The 17,401-nt window shown below is 52.0% G+C and overlaps 5 protein-coding genes across 5 annotated transcripts; 4 read left to right on the top strand and 1 right to left on the bottom strand.

The window, feature by feature from the left end:
- Positions 1–208: 208 nt before the first annotated feature.
- ENA-1 (ATPase activity protein) lies at positions 209–3,794 on the top strand (the record flags this gene model as incomplete). The annotated part of the gene is made up of 4 exons (XM_040925256.1): positions 209–412; positions 511–710; positions 812–1,483; positions 1,538–3,794. 4 exons carry the CDS (start codon positions 209–211, stop codon positions 3,792–3,794), a joined length of 3,333 nt encoding a protein of 1,110 aa, XP_040778153.1.
- Positions 3,795–4,284: 490 nt separating this feature from the next.
- Positions 4,285–5,651, top strand: M406DRAFT_89713 (family 2 glycosyltransferase). Its single transcript, XM_040926157.1, has 2 exons — positions 4,285–4,563; positions 4,677–5,651. The coding sequence occupies exons 1-2, from the start codon at positions 4,448–4,450 to the stop codon at positions 5,293–5,295; spliced, it is 735 nt and encodes a 244-aa protein (XP_040779135.1). The 5' UTR covers positions 4,285–4,447; the 3' UTR covers positions 5,296–5,651.
- M406DRAFT_41265 (uncharacterized protein) lies at positions 5,630–6,502 on the bottom strand (the record flags this gene model as incomplete). Its single annotated transcript, XM_040924158.1, has 1 exon — positions 5,630–6,502. One exon carries the CDS (start codon positions 6,500–6,502, stop codon positions 5,630–5,632), a length of 873 nt encoding a protein of 290 aa, XP_040778152.1.
- A 751-nt stretch (positions 6,503–7,253) lies between these two features.
- On the top strand, positions 7,254–8,260 carry M406DRAFT_338010 (uncharacterized protein; the record flags this gene model as incomplete). Its single annotated transcript, XM_040921310.1, has 2 exons — positions 7,254–7,351; positions 7,426–8,260. 2 exons carry the CDS (start codon positions 7,254–7,256, stop codon positions 8,258–8,260), a joined length of 933 nt encoding a protein of 310 aa, XP_040778151.1.
- A 1,252-nt stretch (positions 8,261–9,512) lies between these two features.
- M406DRAFT_69348 (uncharacterized protein) lies at positions 9,513–10,343 on the top strand (the record flags this gene model as incomplete). Its single annotated transcript, XM_040925255.1, has 2 exons — positions 9,513–9,706; positions 10,052–10,343. 2 exons carry the CDS (start codon positions 9,513–9,515, stop codon positions 10,341–10,343), a joined length of 486 nt encoding a protein of 161 aa, XP_040778150.1.
- Between the last annotated feature and the right edge of the window lie 7,058 nt (positions 10,344–17,401).

Below are 17,401 nucleotides of genomic sequence, written 5' to 3'. Positions count from 1 at the left end.
CGCTACCTCTCATGCGGACGCTTGCCATGGAATGATAGGTTGAAGCTTATTTACAATTCGAAGAAGGCATCTAGAGGTCACACAACACGCCATCTCGATTTCTTCGTCCAACAGCTACGCCTTTAGCTGACAGACCTTCTATTATTATCCATGCCAAAGATTGCAAGCTTACTCTTGTCATCTTCTATGGTCATCAAGTGATTGCACAATGTCTGGCCAATTTGCCCGGCACCCGTTCCTTCTTCCCGCAGCAGAAGTGATAGCCGCTCTAGAAACCAGCATCGATCATGGCCTCAGCTCAACACAGGTTGCTCACAGACAGCAGGAATATCCTCGCAATGAGCTCATCGTCGAAGGCGCTATAGCCTGGCACACCATCTTCATCAAACAGTTGTGCAACGCCATGATATTGGTACGTCGTCCCCTCTCCCCTTGGATTCTTCATCTACCTTCGGGGTCCACATTTAGAAGACAAATCATGGGTTCTGTTCTCACCACAAGCATCTGCAGGTTCTCATCGTTGCTACTATTGTGAGCTTTGCCATCCAAGACTGGGTCGAAGGCGGTGTCCTGGCCTTCGTCATCTGCCTCAATGTCTCGATCGGATTTGTCCAGGAATACCGGGCTGAGAAGAAAATGGACGCGCTCCGAGCTCTATCATCTCCCTCTGCAACTGTCCTCCGAGATGGAAAGTTAAAGGTTGTCGCAAAGTACGTACTCGACAGTCCCTCTGGTCGGCAAGGCTTGGTCACTTACTGCTGGACGCACTTGACCAAGCACACAGTCTATTTCGCTGACTAACACTGCGCAGTCCTGAAGTGGTCCCGGGAGACGTAGTCATCCTCAAGATGGGCGACACAGTTCCAGCCGACTTGAGAATGTTCGAGGTCATGAACCTTTCTTGCGACGAACAAAGTCTTACTGGCGAGGCCGCTCCCGTGGAGAAGATGACTGAAAATGAGATTTTCGTGCCCGGCACGGAAAAACCTGCCACATCAGAAGAAGAAGTCGGTATCGGCGATCGAATCAACATTGCGTATGCGACAACTTGCGTTCAAAAAGGTCGTGGCAGGGGAGTTGTGATTGCCACTGGCATGAAGACCGAGGTAGGCAAAATCGCTGCATCCACCACCAAGAAACGAAGGAAGCCAGGCAGGTCCATGAACTGGAGGAAGTATGGAAGAGCCGCCCCCGTCAAAGGTGCCAGCAGGCGAATCTATGACTTCTTCGGCAAGTTCCTTGGCCTTACTGAAGGAACACCACTTCAAAAGCGCCTAAGCCAGCTTGCCTATCTCCTGTTCCTCTTCGCTCTGATCTTGGCAGTCATTGTATTTGGCGTGAATCGCTTCACAATGTCCAACGAAGTCATCATATACGCCATATCCCTTGGAATAGCTATTATCCCTGAAAGCCTGGTCGCAGTCCTGACTCTCACCATGGTGGTGGCAACCACCGTGATGACCAAGTCTAATGTAGTAGTCAGGTAAGTGGCCACTTGTCTCCCCCCGTCTTCTAGACCTCTACCACGCTCACACAGTTTTTGTAATAGAGACCTCAGTGCGTTGGAAGCCCTAGGTGGCGTCACAAACATCTGCTCTGATAAGACGGGAACTCTCACGCAGGGGGCGATGATTGTGCGCAAAGTGTGGCTCCCCCTCTCGAACGTGTACTCTGTTCGAGACTCGGAGGATCCTAATAACCCAACAGTTGGGCGGGTCACATATCGCAAAGTCCCTCTTGAAGCCCCCAAGCCGCCAGGTGGCGACAGAGACTTTGATCATGAAAGAAGTGCTCCTGCGCTCAAGTTCGACGTTCCAGACGAGAAGGCTGGTTCGCGAAAGACGGAGGACGCCGAGGAGGCAGAGGCCGAGCCAAACCCAGCCCTACATGCATTTCTCCTTGCTGCCTCCCTCTGCAATCTGGCGACCGTCCGCTACGATGAGCATCAATCCCAATGGCACACAACAGGTGAGCCGACAGAGATCGCTTTGCAGGTGTTCTCGCACCGCTTCGAGGTACGGAAGAAGCAGCTTGAATCCGCTGGTTGGAGCCAGGCGGCAGAGTTCCCCTTCGACAGCAGTATTAAGCGCATGTCAGTCATATACAACGCCCCCGAGGGGAATCCTTTCGGCGTCAGCTCTTCCCACAGCCTAGTCTATACCAAAGGCGCTGTAGAGCGGGTCCTGGATCTCTGCTCTACCGTTGGAGTTGGCGAAGACCAATGCCCTTTGACTGATGACCTGAAAGATAAGGTCCTGGCGCAGATGGACAGTCTTGCCTCCCAGGGACTCAGGGTTCTTGCTATCGCAAGCCGGGCGTGGGATGGGCGCTTCAAGTCCATCACTGCCAACACGCAGGCGAATGATGATACGATGCGCAGCCAAATCGAGAGCGAGTTGACTCTCCTGGGTCTCGCTGGTATCTATGACCCACCGAGAAGAGAGACCACGCCCGCCCTTGCAGAGTGCGCCAGTGCTGGAATCAAAGTCCACATGCTGACCGGCGATCATCCTGCCACAGCTACGGCGATTGCTAAAGAGGTGGGCATCATTCCCCGGAACTTGTCGATCCTGCCGCCTGCAGTGGCCAATTCAATCGTCTTCAAGGCGACAGACTTCGACAAGCTTTCTGATGCAGAGGTTGATGCTCTGGACGAGCTGCCGCTGGTGATCGCGCGCTGCGCCCCGGATACCAAGACGCGAATGATAGAGGCATTGAGAAGGCGCAGAGCCTTTGCAGCCATGACGGGCGACGGTGTGAACGACGCACCAAGCCTTTCCAACGCAGACGTCGGTATCGCCATGGGCAGTGGCTCGGACGTGGCCAAGTCGGCAGCCAAGATTGTGCTCACAGACGACAAGTTCAACTCGATCGTTGCGGCCATCAGAGAGGGGCGCAGGATGTTTGACAATATTCAGAAGTTCATCCTGCACCTACTTGCCTCGAATGTGGGGGAGGTGGTGCTCCTGATTGTTGGCCTGGCGTTCAAGGACGCGTCTGGGCTGTCCGTGTTTCCCGTCAGCCCGCTGTCCATCCTCTGGATCAATATGATCACGTCGTCCTGCCCGGCGTTTGGGCTCGGCCGCGAGAAGGCCTCGTCCGACATCATGCGCAAGCCACCGCATTCCAAGGGAATCTTTACCTGGCAGGTGATCGTGGACATGATCGTCTACGGCACGCTGATGGGGGCCTGCTGTCTCGCGACCTTCATCATCGTCATCTACGGTGCCAACAGCGGGAACTTGGGCTTGGATTGCAACCGCGCCTTTTCTGAAGCGTGCAGGCCTGTCTTTCGCGCGCGGGCGGCGGTCTTTGCGGAGCTGACGTGGCTGATTCTCATCTCGGCGTGGGAGTTCAAGCACCTCCGTCGGTCCATGTTCGTCCTGTACCCTGAGAAGGCAGGCATCGTGCAGTTCTTGCGTGACATGTACGACAATAGGTTCCTCTTCTGGGCGGTGTTCGCTGGCGCCATGTCGGTGTTTGTGACTGTCAACGTGCCTCAGCTCAACACAAATGTCTTCAAGCATGCGCCCATCACCTGGGAATGGTCGCTGGTTGTGGGCTTCACCGTGCTCTACGTGACCGGCGTCGAGACGTGGAAGGCTGTCAAGCGGATCTATGGGATCCTGGATGATCATGCCGTCGTGCACGGCTCCTTCAGCCAGGGCAGCGTCGAAGGACGAACCATATCGTCGGTGATGAGCTTTTCGAGCCTGAGGCAATGGGGGAGTTTCAGGAGGAAGGATACCGGTGACACAGCGTACTCTGGCGAGGGGCATGCTTTGAGAAGGTAGACTTTGTATCCATAGCATCTAGTAACACGTTATTTTCAATTATCTGCTCATACATACATCCGTATCTGTTTGTAGCTTCTTCAAGAAAGGAAATAGACTGCATCGAGATCCAAGTGCTTATGTTTAGCTTCGGTGACGGGCAGCAGCCTCAAGGTATATGAGAGGGAGAAAGAAGCTCATGATAGAATAATGTATTAAATAAATAACAATGATTACCTTTCTAAAAGGTTTTTTTTTTCTTATGCAATTCCCTTCTAGGCTGGAATTTTTCCCAATGGTTCTGATGATTTCATGAGACTTCTTCAGGAAATTATTTTGAGGATAAATGGGGTTGTTGTTTGGGGCTGGGGGCAAAAGTTCAGGGGCAGGCTTTAGTCATCAGCTGGAGGGTCTAGGCTCTCTAGGGTAGTCCCTGGCAGGGATTAGAGCTCCCTGCAGACTACCAATGACCACATGTTAGCCAAAGGACACGAGCATCTATCTTTCCATTGCCCATCACAAGCTCCCTTGGCCTGCCATTGACATATTCCTCTTCTCGACACTCCTTTTTCTCGGCCATTCACTAGAGCATCGAGCCTTTTTCTACACCAGTCTTCCGCCAATTTACTACTGCTTCCTCCACAACGACGACGACTCCATAATATCCTGTCGCAATGGCGGCCAAGAAGTCAGAGGTCAAGGAGACCTACTCGGTGATCCTGCCCACCTTCAACGAGCGCCAGAACCTGCCCATCATCACCTGGCTGCTGGCACGCACCTTCAAGGAGAAGTATGTGCATATGACCAGAATAAAGTCATCCCTTTTCTGGCAGTCGAGTTATCTTTGATGAGCTCCTGATTACGCAAAACTGACCACTCTTTCCCCCCCCCCCTTCTTTGCAGTGATATCGACTGGGAACTCGTCATCGTCGACGACGGCTCCCCCGACGGCACGCAAGACGTTGCGAACGAGCTCGTCAAAGCATACAGCCCACACGTGATCCTGAAGACGCGCACCGGAAAGCTGGGCCTGGGCACCGCGTACGTGCACGGCCTGCAATTCGCCAAGGGCAACCGCATCATCATCATGGACGCCGACTTCAGCCATCACCCCAAGTTCATCCCGCAGATGATTGCGCTGCAGCGGTCGCAGGACTACGACATCATTACGGGCACTCGCTACGCGGCCGGCGGCGGCGTCTTCGGCTGGGACCTGAAGCGCAAGTTCACGAGCAAGGGCGCCAACATCTTTGCCGACACTGTGCTGCGCCCCGGCGTCAGCGACCTGACGGGCAGCTTCCGTCTGTACAAGCGTCCCGTACTGGAGAAGCTGTTTGAGACCACCGACGTCCGCGGGTTCAGCATGCAGATGGCGCTGGCCGTGACGGCCAAGGCCATGGGCTACACGATCGGAGAAGTTCCCATCACTTTCGTCGATCGCGTCTACGGAGATTCGAAACTGGGAACCGAGGAGATACTGGAGTATGCCAAGGGCGTGTTGTCGCTGTGGGCTAAAGTCTGAGGGGAAGAGACTAGGTTCGCATTCGCGTCACCGACGCGCATACACTTACACAAGGAGGGTGGATGCACCCCCCGTCAGTCATCTGACTTGGTCGGCACATCTTTGGAGTTGGGCAGGATTCTGGGAGTTAGGGAGCCGTGCAACGCTGATTCGTAATAATTCTCGAAACATAATTCTCGGAATGCAAAAGGCATCATGCCACAAGGGCACACAAAACAGCATACTGGTAGGGCAGGCAGGGTACAGCTTGGGAGAGAAGAGGGGAAGATTGCAACAGGATCGAACATGCCCTGTGAATTGTATCCTGAGAAATAATCCAGACAAGCCAGTTAAATTACATATTCCTCCCGCCCGTCACCATAATGGTCTGTCCTGACACATAACTGAACATGGGGCTACAGACAGCCAGCACAGCGGAGGCCGCCTCAGACGCCGTGCCAGGCCTCCTCAGTGGGATGTCCAGGTGCTGGTCCCTTTGTGCCTGCTGTGCCTTCGGGATGCCCAGCGCGATCTTCTCGCCACCGGGCCCTGTGACAAAGGCGCCCTCCTCCTTGGCCTGCGTGAGCCTCGTCAGGATATGCCCAAACGCGACGGTATTAGCCCTCACACCAAAGTTGGGCCCCCACTCCTTAGCAATGGTTTTGGTCAGCCCTGTCACGGCCGCCTTGGCCGCGGCGTAGTTGGCCTGCCCCGCGTTGCCGTGCACGCCCGACGTGCTCGAGATGTTGACCACGCAGCGGGGTTCGCCGTCGCGCACGCGGAAGTAGGGTGCGGCCGCCCGCACCAGCCGGAAGGGGGCCTTGGTGTGCAGGTCCATGATGGTGTCCCACTGCGCGTCCGTCATCTTGTGGATCACCCCGTCGTACGTGTAGCCGGCGTTGTTCACGATGATATGGATCTTGCCGCCTCCAAACGCTGCCGCCTCCTGGACCAGCCGGTCGATGTACGCCTGGTCCAGCATGTCTCCTGCCACGGCGAGCGCCCGCCCGCCGCCTGTTGCGCTGCTGCTGCTGTTGATTTCATCGGCTACGGCGCGCGCCTTGGCTTCGTCGATATCGCTGACTATCACCTGGGCGCCCTCGCTGGCGAAGAGACGAGCAGCCTCGGCGCCTATGCCCTGGCCTGAGCCGGTGATGATGGCGACTTGCCCGGCGAGCAGGGGATGCTTCAGGTGGGAGGCGATCTGGGAGATGCGAGAGGCGGCCATCTTGATAACACTGGCAAGTAAACACAGCAAGAGAAGTCAGTCAATTACTGGAGGATCCGCATGGGAACTTCTTTTTCTTTTTCCGGCCGAGATGGCTGGCTAGGAGTGACCATCTATATACCTTTAAGGACGTTCAGAATTGGACCGAGGTAAGGTGGTAAGGCCCTGGAATTGCTTGTCTTTCCCCGCATCGAGCGGTACAGCAGCACAACAGACGACCTGGATTCAGTAGTAATGAACCTACGAATTTACCAAAGCATTTTGCTGCCTGGCGTATCGTATAAGAGCGTGAAAGTCAGATAGTCCATTGGTCCATGTTTGGAAGGGTGCTCCTCCCTCTCTTGGCACTTGGTCAGTGTCTTGGACGTTAATTATATGTTGCTGTCGATGGGATCTACTGTAATTCTGCTTAGGCAGCAGGGTACTTAGCCCTTGGATCCAGTATGTCCTGCAGGGCTTTCAGTGGTCACAGACCGCACTAACTATAACATACGCTACAGTTACTAACAGGACGGGGGTATCCGCCTTCTGTGCAGGGAAGGGCTTAGGACCCCTGGCAGAGCTCCCATGTCTTACGCTGTAGCGGCCTCTACGTTCGCTTTACAGTGTTCCACAACGACGACAACAACAACAACAACCGCGCACAAACACACACGCATACACACACAATCCATGAGGACCCCGTAATTACAAGAGAGAGAGAAAAACACCAGCACAGCAGCCACCTTCGTGGGATCTGTAACATCTCAAGATGCCCCCAAGAGGCCCATCAGCTCGATGGCAACGGCTCAAGCCTGTTGATATGGATCCCCTCGAGTCCATGGGACTCCCCTCCAAAGGCGAGACCAGGTAATGCAATTCCATCAGGCGGTCCTCCTTCGAGATTACCCGATATGCTGCAGCAGCTGACGGCACCGCCTCAGGTTGCTCGATTACAAGGTCCAGGAGCACTACTATACCAAGATTGTTGAGCGTTACCTGAGCTTCTGCTCCGACGCCAGCGATCGGGCTGCCCTCCTCGACAAGTTCGCTGCCCTTTCCATCACCAAGGAGCGGGGTAGTTCATCAGGAACAGACTCTGCAGTATCTACTGCCTCAGTCTCCACGGCCAGTACCTCCACCACGGCTTCCTTCCCAACCCCTTTGCTCTTGCAGACCTCCAATAAGGACCTATCCACCGTCTTGATGGCCCTTCGCAAGCTGCGTGAAGGCATCGTCGCCTCCAACCGGATTGACGACTTCTCGACCCAGGCATACCTTTTCTGCGTTCGCACTGCCATTCTCGTCAAGCATACCGAGAGTTACCACCCTGCTATCCTTCATCTTCTGCGCACTATACACCCCCGTCATCCCCTGACCACCTTCGAACTGCGCGAGGTCACCGGCTACCTAGTCTTAGACGCCGCATGCCGGCGTGGAGACCTGGCTGAGGCCATGGCCATTCGCAGCCGCTGTAGGCTTCATGATCCCAAGATTGACAGCATCCTCCGCGCCCTGGCGCGCGACGACTACATCGCCTTTGGCCGTCTGCGGAAGAGTATCGACGGCCACAAGGCCAAGTTTCTCGAGTTCTGCGAGGACACTATGCGCCGGCACACTCTCAAATGCTTCGGTCGTGCTTACCTTTCTGTCGACCTGGACTTCCTCGAGCTGGCCACGGGATCTGCTTTCTCGCAATTGGTTCAGCAAGAGGGCGTTGGCTGGCACTTGGACGGAACCAAGGTCGTCATTCGCAGCATCAAGGGACGTGCGGCGTGAATGAAGGCCACACACGGGACGAGCATCGGCTGCTGGTAAGTCCTTCCCCAAACATTAATGAAAAAAGGGTATGACAGCCATGTGTTACCCTGAGCTATAGCTGTGCTCTATAGATGATACTGCTGCCAAACAAATCCCACCTTCAACTCTTCGGTGTCCACACTCCTTGTGCCATTCCAGCACGCCACGCACCCATCCGTCTTTCTTTCTTGGATGACCATCCTCTAGCCCACTGCGACGGCCCAGGCTCTGATCGCTCCCGCCCACAATACGGTGCTGCCCTCGCTACCTTTCCAATTCTACTCGTCCCTCATGTTCCTGCTTCAAGGCTATGTGCGCAGCCTCCCATATTAACTTCATCATTCCTCAGAGCAGCTTTACCGACCATTGTCAAGCGCAATATCTGGGTCTTTTCAGACCGCTGTCCACTCACGGGTCAACGTACTACTGACATGGTAATGGGTAAGATTACTATCTGCAACAATTCTCAAAGATCAGGCATACTAAAGATTGGACAGGCACATGCTCAACATGACGATGATTTAGCGACACGTCGTACGCGACGGTCTTCCCCTGCTACGATGGAGTGAAAGGCATCAATCACTCCGCTAATGCAAGCAGGCTAAGTGGTCAATGTTTTGCAAGAGACCAGCAAGTGAGGGAGTGCTTCCAACAACGAAGAACAATATTCCCACAAGCCCATTCTCGACTGCCCCCGAGACAGGACCTGCCCTCGCAGCAACACGATCTCAGACGATGCAGAGTGCAGCAAGAATATACCACAGCTCACTCATCTTTCCACGCATGCTTTTCTCAGGCGCCGCTTAAAGCAACTATAGCACTTCACATATTCAAGTCAGTCTTATTCAAGTTTTCCAGATATTTCGAACCCAGAGATGACTATCCATGACGCTGGGGCCATTGAGATGCGACAGTGAACTCAAGAAGAGTCGGATCTAAGGTTGGTGCCTCAGACCTTGCAACGATAAAGCCAGATGCTACATGAAGGTGACGAAGGAATTTACACACCCCGCCCCAACCTTCCTCTTCCTCCCCTGTTCTAGGTGTCGTTATATTTTATTCGAGCTTCAAACCCTCAGCACATTCGCTCCTGGTTGTCTCCTTCAGACTATCGAGGCGTCACCTTGCGTAGCGTTGGCCCCTTTACCCCCTACCAAGGTCATCTCTCCTAGAACCTTCGTGTCGAGCGTGTACACAGGACGGCGAGCACGATGAGGACGGCCAAGCCAAGATGGCTATGGACAAGGCAAGGATGGAAGGAAGAGAGAAGGTGAATCTTGAGAAGCGCAAGGACAACATTTTTGAAGAAGATACGGTTCCCTTTCTCTTACTGTCATCATCATTGCTGGTTTTTAAGACCGTGAAGCTAGAAAAAGCCTTCATTTCGAGCAGGCATGGTCCACCTCACGTCGTATCTGTGTACATGTGAGAGTTTACTTCTCTTCTTCATGTTTTTGAACCAGACGCATCAGCTTTGGTCTTGCAAGCCGAGTTCTTGTCCCCCCTCACCATCTCTCCCTCTCTCCCTTTAGCCCCAACCCGACTGGTCCAGCATTTCTTCCCAAGGCATTAGACGTTCACATCTGCGGCCCATCTCATCCAAGAGTACTCCCTGCCTTAGCATCCAGCTACAAAGACCGGTGTCGATATTTGTCACACAGGAGGAGTGTTCCTTGGTCCGAGAAGGGGGGGTGTGAGGGTATCTATACTGAGCCATGGGCGACTATACCGTTGTCGACCTCAACTAAAGTCTCTGATTCATGTCGCCAGGCCATATCCTCGTATTGGTAAGGTCGAGGAGGCTGAGTATGGCTTGAGAAAAGCTGCAGAGCTTGACATCAAGTCGGTCGAGTTCTCGCCCCCTCTGGCCCATTGTTTCCAGGCACCAATGCCTGCACATGACATTTCTCACCGGCTTACGCGGGCCTACAAGCGTATTCATGACGCGTCAGACGCAGTCAATGTTGGGCGTCGGCTGTCCTCACAACAGAGGAAGCGTCAGAGGCCGTGGAAGCACAAAGCCTTACGTGTGATTTCAGCCTTTGGTTGCAAACGGCTCTGAGGGAGCAGCAGACCGTGCTGATCGTGGACGCACCATCACTGCTATAGCTAGACTTTCTTTCAACACCTTGGACTCCGGTACTTATGTTCTCAACCAGAGATAATATCATGCCAAATCTCCCTATCAGCAGCGTCAAAGTCTTTTCATGTTAACTAGTATCTGTGCGACGCCGGTTCTATGACTAACGAAAGCCAGGCATGAGCACCCTCGAAAGTAGGGTTCAGAAGGACAACAAGGTACCTGCGAAACAAAGGAAATTATCCTAAAATCATCTGAGAAGTCTCGAGTTATTATAAGCCTAATGTGCTTTAGCGTCTGCCAGCATCAATGACTCACCTATCTTGGTGGCGGCTATAGTGGTTGGGTTGCCAGTGATTACATGATCTAGGACCCCTAAAAACTCAAGTCAAATTGCTGTAATTACGGTATTGGACCACATAGGGTCTCCGTAAATCCAGGCTCTGCTGATAATTCATGTATAAGTGTTTGTTTCTTGTATAGCCCGCCATTGTCGGCCAATGCTATCATGGCTTGTCTGCGTGTATACGTATTTATGACTTCCGATAATCATCAACAAACAGCCTATTACTGTCAAAACTGTAGTAGCACTGAATTATATTGGTTACTACCAGATCTTCTTTTTGATGTGAGAATAGAGGAGGATGTAAAGAAGTCAGACCAAGAAACCTTCTGGGATAGTCACATTATCGTCATGATCGAGCCTGTATGCCACGGGCAGCGTATTGTGTGTGAGGCTATACACATGATCTACATGACGAGACGATTAGGATATCCCTCCGTCTCATAAAATATAATTCACTCATCCGGCTAGTGTTGATGGACGAGATGCTTATATATACGGCTCTGGTATCATGATCACCTAGACAAGCAACCCGTCCTGTTCGTAATTATCGAGTAAGTAGGTCGTGCGACGGAGGCCATCAATGGCAAAGCCCTAAATTAGCAGTGTCCAAAGAAGTATAGCTGCTCTGACTTACAAAACACAAATAAGCTAATCACATTGTTGCGTAGTAAGGTTTGAGAGAACTTCTGGGAACCCAAATATTTGAACTCGCAAGCCCATCAAGGTTCACAGAAAAAAACAACAATGATCATTTGCTAATCTGATCAACAATATCTTCGCCATGTCGAAGCTATCAATAAGCCTTTATTCCAGTGATTTGGACAATTTTTCAACCTTTTTAAGCGATATTTACATTTCTATTCCGACATGTCAGAACATGACATTGGTTATGACCGGCTTTTAAGGAGGACACTAACAACAGCCCATCTTGTCCGCCGCCACGTTTTTGATATGCATGTGCATAAAGTCGCCGTCAACCCCAGAAATAGTAGACGTCAAGACTACTATAAGTACCAGACTGAGGGCTAGTTACAGTAGAACGGCGCAGGTATAACTACCCTCTTCTCTCCGTCTCTCGTATCATAATTCCAAATTCTTTTCTTCTCCTCAATTGTTTCATGCGGCCTACAGTCCGCAGACGGAGAATGGCTAGACCGGAGAAAGGTCGGGTCTTTTCCCACTCTCATTTATCCACGCTCATTACGAAGAATTTAATGGTGCCCCTGTTTGAAGCAACACACTCATGCGACTTGTCTAAGACCACGAAGATCTTTCTTCCTTTAGTCTCCTACAAGTCCTCCCCGAATGCTGTCATGAGCTAATCAATCAGCCATTGCAGCCCCTTGCTGGCTGTCAACGTCCTTATTCTGTCTAGTCTGTACAAACAAGGCTGAGCCAGCCTTGCAGGATCTTGTCGCAAAATTAACCATCAGTGCTGTTGCACCGGCCGTACCCTTACATTTTCACATATTTGTACGACATGGAGGTTTCCGTCGCATTTTCGCACAGTACCTACGGGGCACCCCTCTTCAGAAATATATATGCGTTGTGCGCGTGTACAAGAGACTCTTGGGTATTGGCTTTTGATTTTGAAGATAAAGTTCTGCTCGTCGGTTCCCTTTTGCTCTTACGAGAAAGACAACGAAGTTCTGCTCGTCATACATGTTTGCTCTCACCCGACAGCTGGTGTGCCTCTGCTGAAGGTTGGCGATAGTCCTCTTTCGTTTCGGGCGTCAGTTCTACAGCAAGTTTGGTCAATCCTCTTGGAGGCAACCGCCTTGCCGTCCTTTTCGACGGCGATATGACCAGCATGATGATTGCCATCCACAGTGTAATTATTTCATTTGAGCATAGCTGAGACACCCTTGTAATATATTCGTTTCATAGACCTCATTGTTCTGTTGGCCGATTGTCTCTCGCTCCTTGGGGATCTGGATGTCTGTTGATTACAATACGCAGACGGCCTTCAGTGTAATTCAAACGCTGTTGAGTGACCCGACCAGGCACTTCTCCAAAAGGACCCGGCCTTGAACTCATCCTCGTCTATTTTCTCCAGGGTAAATATGAACGCGCACACTGACAGGCTGACGACTTTTTTACCTGTTCGATCTGTCTGAGAGCCTTCTTTGAGCACAGAGGATTTCTGTCGCAGCTGAATTATTCTGCTTCTTCGCCTATCGAATTCAAGGGGCTCCTTTCCATGAATTGTTAGCATCAGTACCCGGCTTTGGAAAATCATAGATTGGTTATCATAGTTTCATCACGCCTCCAAACGTTCAAGTTTCTTCTTTGGGCCATCGAGTACTGACAGCGCCCGTCAATCAATGAGTCACAGTCTTTCCATAAATCGTAATCTCAGTCTTCATCAGCTGTGAAATGAGCATTATGATTTTTATGATGATTACCATCACACGGACGAAGGACAAGCGCGCTTTATGACGCCCGATCCTCTGACCAGGCATGAAAGTGTCACTATCACGAGAACTAGACGTTGGTAGATGCCGGATGAAGAAGACCGCGTGTTTATTCATCATCAACTGAAGCGAGTCTTACCAAAATCCAAGCGAAGACACGTCAGCTTTTCTTCACATGACTGACGATGAATCCCGCGATCATACAACCGTGATTATCGCGCCATGTTCTGGCATGACGGAAGGAAAGAAACAACACGTATCAAGACTGGCTCACGTTTTGGTCCTTTAGATGTATCTTTCAATCCATTTTGATCGGGCAGAAACTTAGCATGTTGAGTAACATTGCTGGCCAACGAACGCCTCACGCTACTCATCAGTCCACAAGTTTCATGCGCTCACAATATGAAGCTCTTTAGAGTTCAGCCTCGATTTAAAGCATGATGCTTGCCCGCCGTTATTTGACTAGCGGTCTTGCTGATTTAGAAGGAGAGAGAACAATGAAGTAATCAAGATCCGCGTAAGTAGTCATCACTAAGTACCGCGTAGATGAAAACGCTAAGTGGTCGTGATCAATAAAGCCTTTAGTTCTGATCTACTGGCTCACTATACCACGGCTACATGATCATACCAAGATCATAAATTGGCAATGACGAGAACAACTACATCATCCAGAAATAAGGGTCAATCGCCATCACGGGCCATCATACAGCAGTGAAAACCTCATCTCAGCTCATGTCTCTAACAGGGAACCCGAGAACCCTTGACGTGTATTTCCATACAGTCAACGCGTCGGCCTTGCGTCACCCAAGCCAATTAGCAGACCACCTGACCCTGCGCAGCTGATCAATAACCAGCTGGTCCCTCGCAGCCTTGCCTTGTCCGGGCCATATCAGGCCAGCAACCATCAGCCACGCCGAGAGCCATGACGAGAACCCTGACGAGCTAGAACTTTTGCTCAAGTCTCTTCCTAACCATGACAACCACCATCTCGACGCCAAATAACAAAAAAATAAAAAATAAAAAAAAACCACCAGTGGCTTGAACACCAGGCTCAGCCTCAGCTGGATCCCTACCAAGCTGCTTGGCCGAGGAAACAGTACTTTAGACACAGAGGCTAGAGGCCGGCACACCGACCCCGGCTGCTAAATGAGAGCCCCGGCGGTGTCGTTGGCGGGCTCGACTAAACACCAAGCGGATCCTGGAGAAAGGCAAATCCCGGCGCGCAGTTGGCGGGATGGTCCGAGGGACGCTGCGGAGTCCGGGCCTGTTGTCAAAAGTAACCGCCGCTTACCGGGCCCTCCGACGGGCTGGCCTTTTCGGTGCACAGCTAGGAAGTGCCATGCCTGTCTCCATCCTTCGGAATAGGATCTTGTGGCTCCAAACGTTCAACTGGTGTCACAATTTGCATAACGAGGCATCTTTGCCTCGTGCAGAAAAGTACACGCCACGCACGAGAAGAGGCCCGCCCCAGGATCCTAGACAGTGGCTCAAGTCTGCCCAAGTCTGGACGGTGAGGCACAAAACAATTACAACTCCCCCCCCTCCCCCCCCAAAAAAAAGGGTCATGGGCCGGGGGCCCTCGTGTCAGGTCGGGCAACAGGTGCCCAAGAAAGTGGAACAATTCCCACACACCAAAAGCAGCACTTCACCCAACCCACAACGTACACGAGCAAACGAAAGCAACCCCCGAGACAAGCAGCAGCCCACACAGTCACTGCACAGTAAGCTTAATATCGACTCGCCTGGCCCAGCAAACTCCACAGCAACGCACATCCACCATGGGCGTCGCATCTAGGCAGACTCCATGCCTCTGCAGGTGCCGTACATAGTAGGACCCTTTTCCTTCCTTCAGAGATGTGGGCCTACCTTTGGCCACGACTTCTGGCGCTGTTGACAAGTCACAACGAAGCGTCTGGGCGCTTCTCTGGGAACGTTGACCTGAGGGGCGTCACCTTTCACCACTCACCGCCACTGCAAAAAAGATCACAGCCCCCCCCCCCCTCACCTCTCCTCAGTGAACCCGTGGCGTTGGCTGTTGCGGCACCCCTACTATCTTGGAGGGGCCCTCCCACCAGTGGCTACAAGCCCCCCCCCCCCTCCCGCTCTCCCTTTCTCTCTTAAAGTCGGAGGTGGAAAAAAAAGGCAATGCATCCATTTCTCAATCCAGCGCCGTGCAGGTTTGGGGGCTCCACCTCGTCTGGCTCTGCTCCACTGGGAGCACGTCAAGCGGGGCTTTTGGGTAGAGAGGAGAGAGCGCACCAGTTCCAGCCATTAATTTCCTCTGGAACCCTCTCAGATGATCCTCCAGGCCCCAGTTGTTTTATGATACTAACATAGTAGTGCTCAAGACATCTTTTCCGAGGGGTCGTCCGACAGCTCACAGAAGAAAAGGCCAAGGTCTTGGAGAAGAGCCAGGCATTGGTCCGATTCGCCTGAAGCAGTCCATGCAGTCTTGCGGACCACGACATGCATCCTAGAGTGCATCGTTGTCTAGCGGCCTGAGTTCCCCTGGGGGTAAGCTAAGCGGGCCGCGAACCAGCAAAACCGTAAGATAGCAATGCAGAAGGGGGGATACAGGTCTCCTCCCACCTTGGGGGAGGTGGCGACAAAAAGAAACAAGAAAATTAAAGAGTGCTTCTGGGAGGGTCTCACTACCCAGTGTGTACGACCACCCACTAGGCGTCTTGTGCAGGCCGAAAAGTCTGGTTGTGTGGCTTGCACTTCATGCATGGAGAAAGAATACTATAGTGGTCCGATGGTGGTCTATCGCTGACACCGGGGTGAGACAGAGGAAGGGAAAGAGGGTGGGAAGAGCAGAAAGGGCGAGAAAAAGTATACCCGACCTCGAGACCAAGAAAGCAACGTCGGAGGGAATGAATTAGATTATTGGTCTCTCTTTTTTTTTTTTTCTTTCTTTCTTTTTTTTTTCTTTCAGCCCCTCGGTCCATGCGACAGCCATGCGCGTGGTTTACTAGTAGAAGAGGAAGAGAAAAAAAAAAAAAGAAAAGGTGCATGCATGCAAGTGTTGCATGAGACGTCGGTGGCGGCTGCATGTCGCGGAACCCAACTTGCTTTTCCCCCCCCTTCTCCTCGTGTCCGCCTTGGGTGGTTTGGTTGGTTATTGACACAACTTGTGCAAAGGTGGGTCACCGTTGACTTCGGGCTGTAATGCAACCTACTTGTTGAGTCAATAGGTCTTGCCGATACATGCCGCAGTCGTCGCACGATGCTATAGTAGAGGCAATCTTGTGGTTGTTCAGAAACACATTCAAAAGGCAGGTAGGCTGTGGACCGGGTGGCCAACATGATGATGTCTGATGAGTGGGTGAGCTGAGAGAGAAAAGAAAGTATACATAGATTGAAAATGAGCATTATTGTCTGGTGATGCTGATACATGAGTGAATCAAAATGCATGTGTATATGCCAAGCTCTCGGTCTATGGCTGAATAGTCACGAGAATATGCTTGAGTCTGGTGTGACAAAACTGCACTTTCAGATGACATGTCGTTGTGAATTCATTCACATGGACGCTATTTCTTTTCCTCCCACGGGCACTAACAGCTAGCCGTGCTAGTTCCCCAGTCGGGCTGAGGCTCGCTTGTTCCCTAGAATGTTACTATAGCAATTAGCTTGCCTCACAAATGTTATCTGTTATTCTGTTTGCCGTATTAGTGAAATCCTAACCTCAGAATAGAGGTTTCCACTCACATCTTCCCCCTTCACTTCTCATTCATTTTCCACTCTTGCCGAAAGAAGCGCTCCTCTTCTCATGCACGTTTCCTGTAATCATCATGCAGCTTGGGTTGCAGGTCTGCACAAACAAAGCCCCCCCTTTTTTTTCTTCTCCTGTTTCTATGCCCGAGCAAATAGGAAATGCAGAAAACCCTCGCCAGAGGGTGGCAGTAGTGATAAAATAATGACACAATTTTCACCCCCACAGGCCAGCCTCCCTTTTCCTGCCCTACCAGACAATCATCTGAGCCAATGGCCTTTTGATATTATTGGTCTACCCTGGAGGAGAAGAAGGGGGGGGGGGGGAGCGCCCGTGTGCGCATAGGGGGCGATCACTAATACCACTGTATGACAGCCAGCCAAAAGAGCAAGCCCACCACCACCAAAATCCACTCACTCGCTTACCCTTTTCTTCCCACCCCGCTAGCAACGCCCAGCGTTTCCCTCGATGTGACTCTAGAAAAAAGCAGGGCGAAAAGTCTCCAGCCAATCAAACCCGCCACACACCCTCCCAGAGATCGCCCTGCCCATTTTTCTTTCTCTCTTCA

Source organism: Cryphonectria parasitica, assembly GCF_011745365.1.
Source record: "Cryphonectria parasitica EP155 unplaced genomic scaffold M406scaffold_3, whole genome shotgun sequence".
Classification (NCBI taxonomy): domain Eukaryota; kingdom Fungi; phylum Ascomycota; class Sordariomycetes; order Diaporthales; family Cryphonectriaceae; genus Cryphonectria; species Cryphonectria parasitica.
The sequence above is the reverse complement of the archived record's forward strand: the minus strand, read 5'-3'. Positions and strand labels throughout refer to the sequence as shown.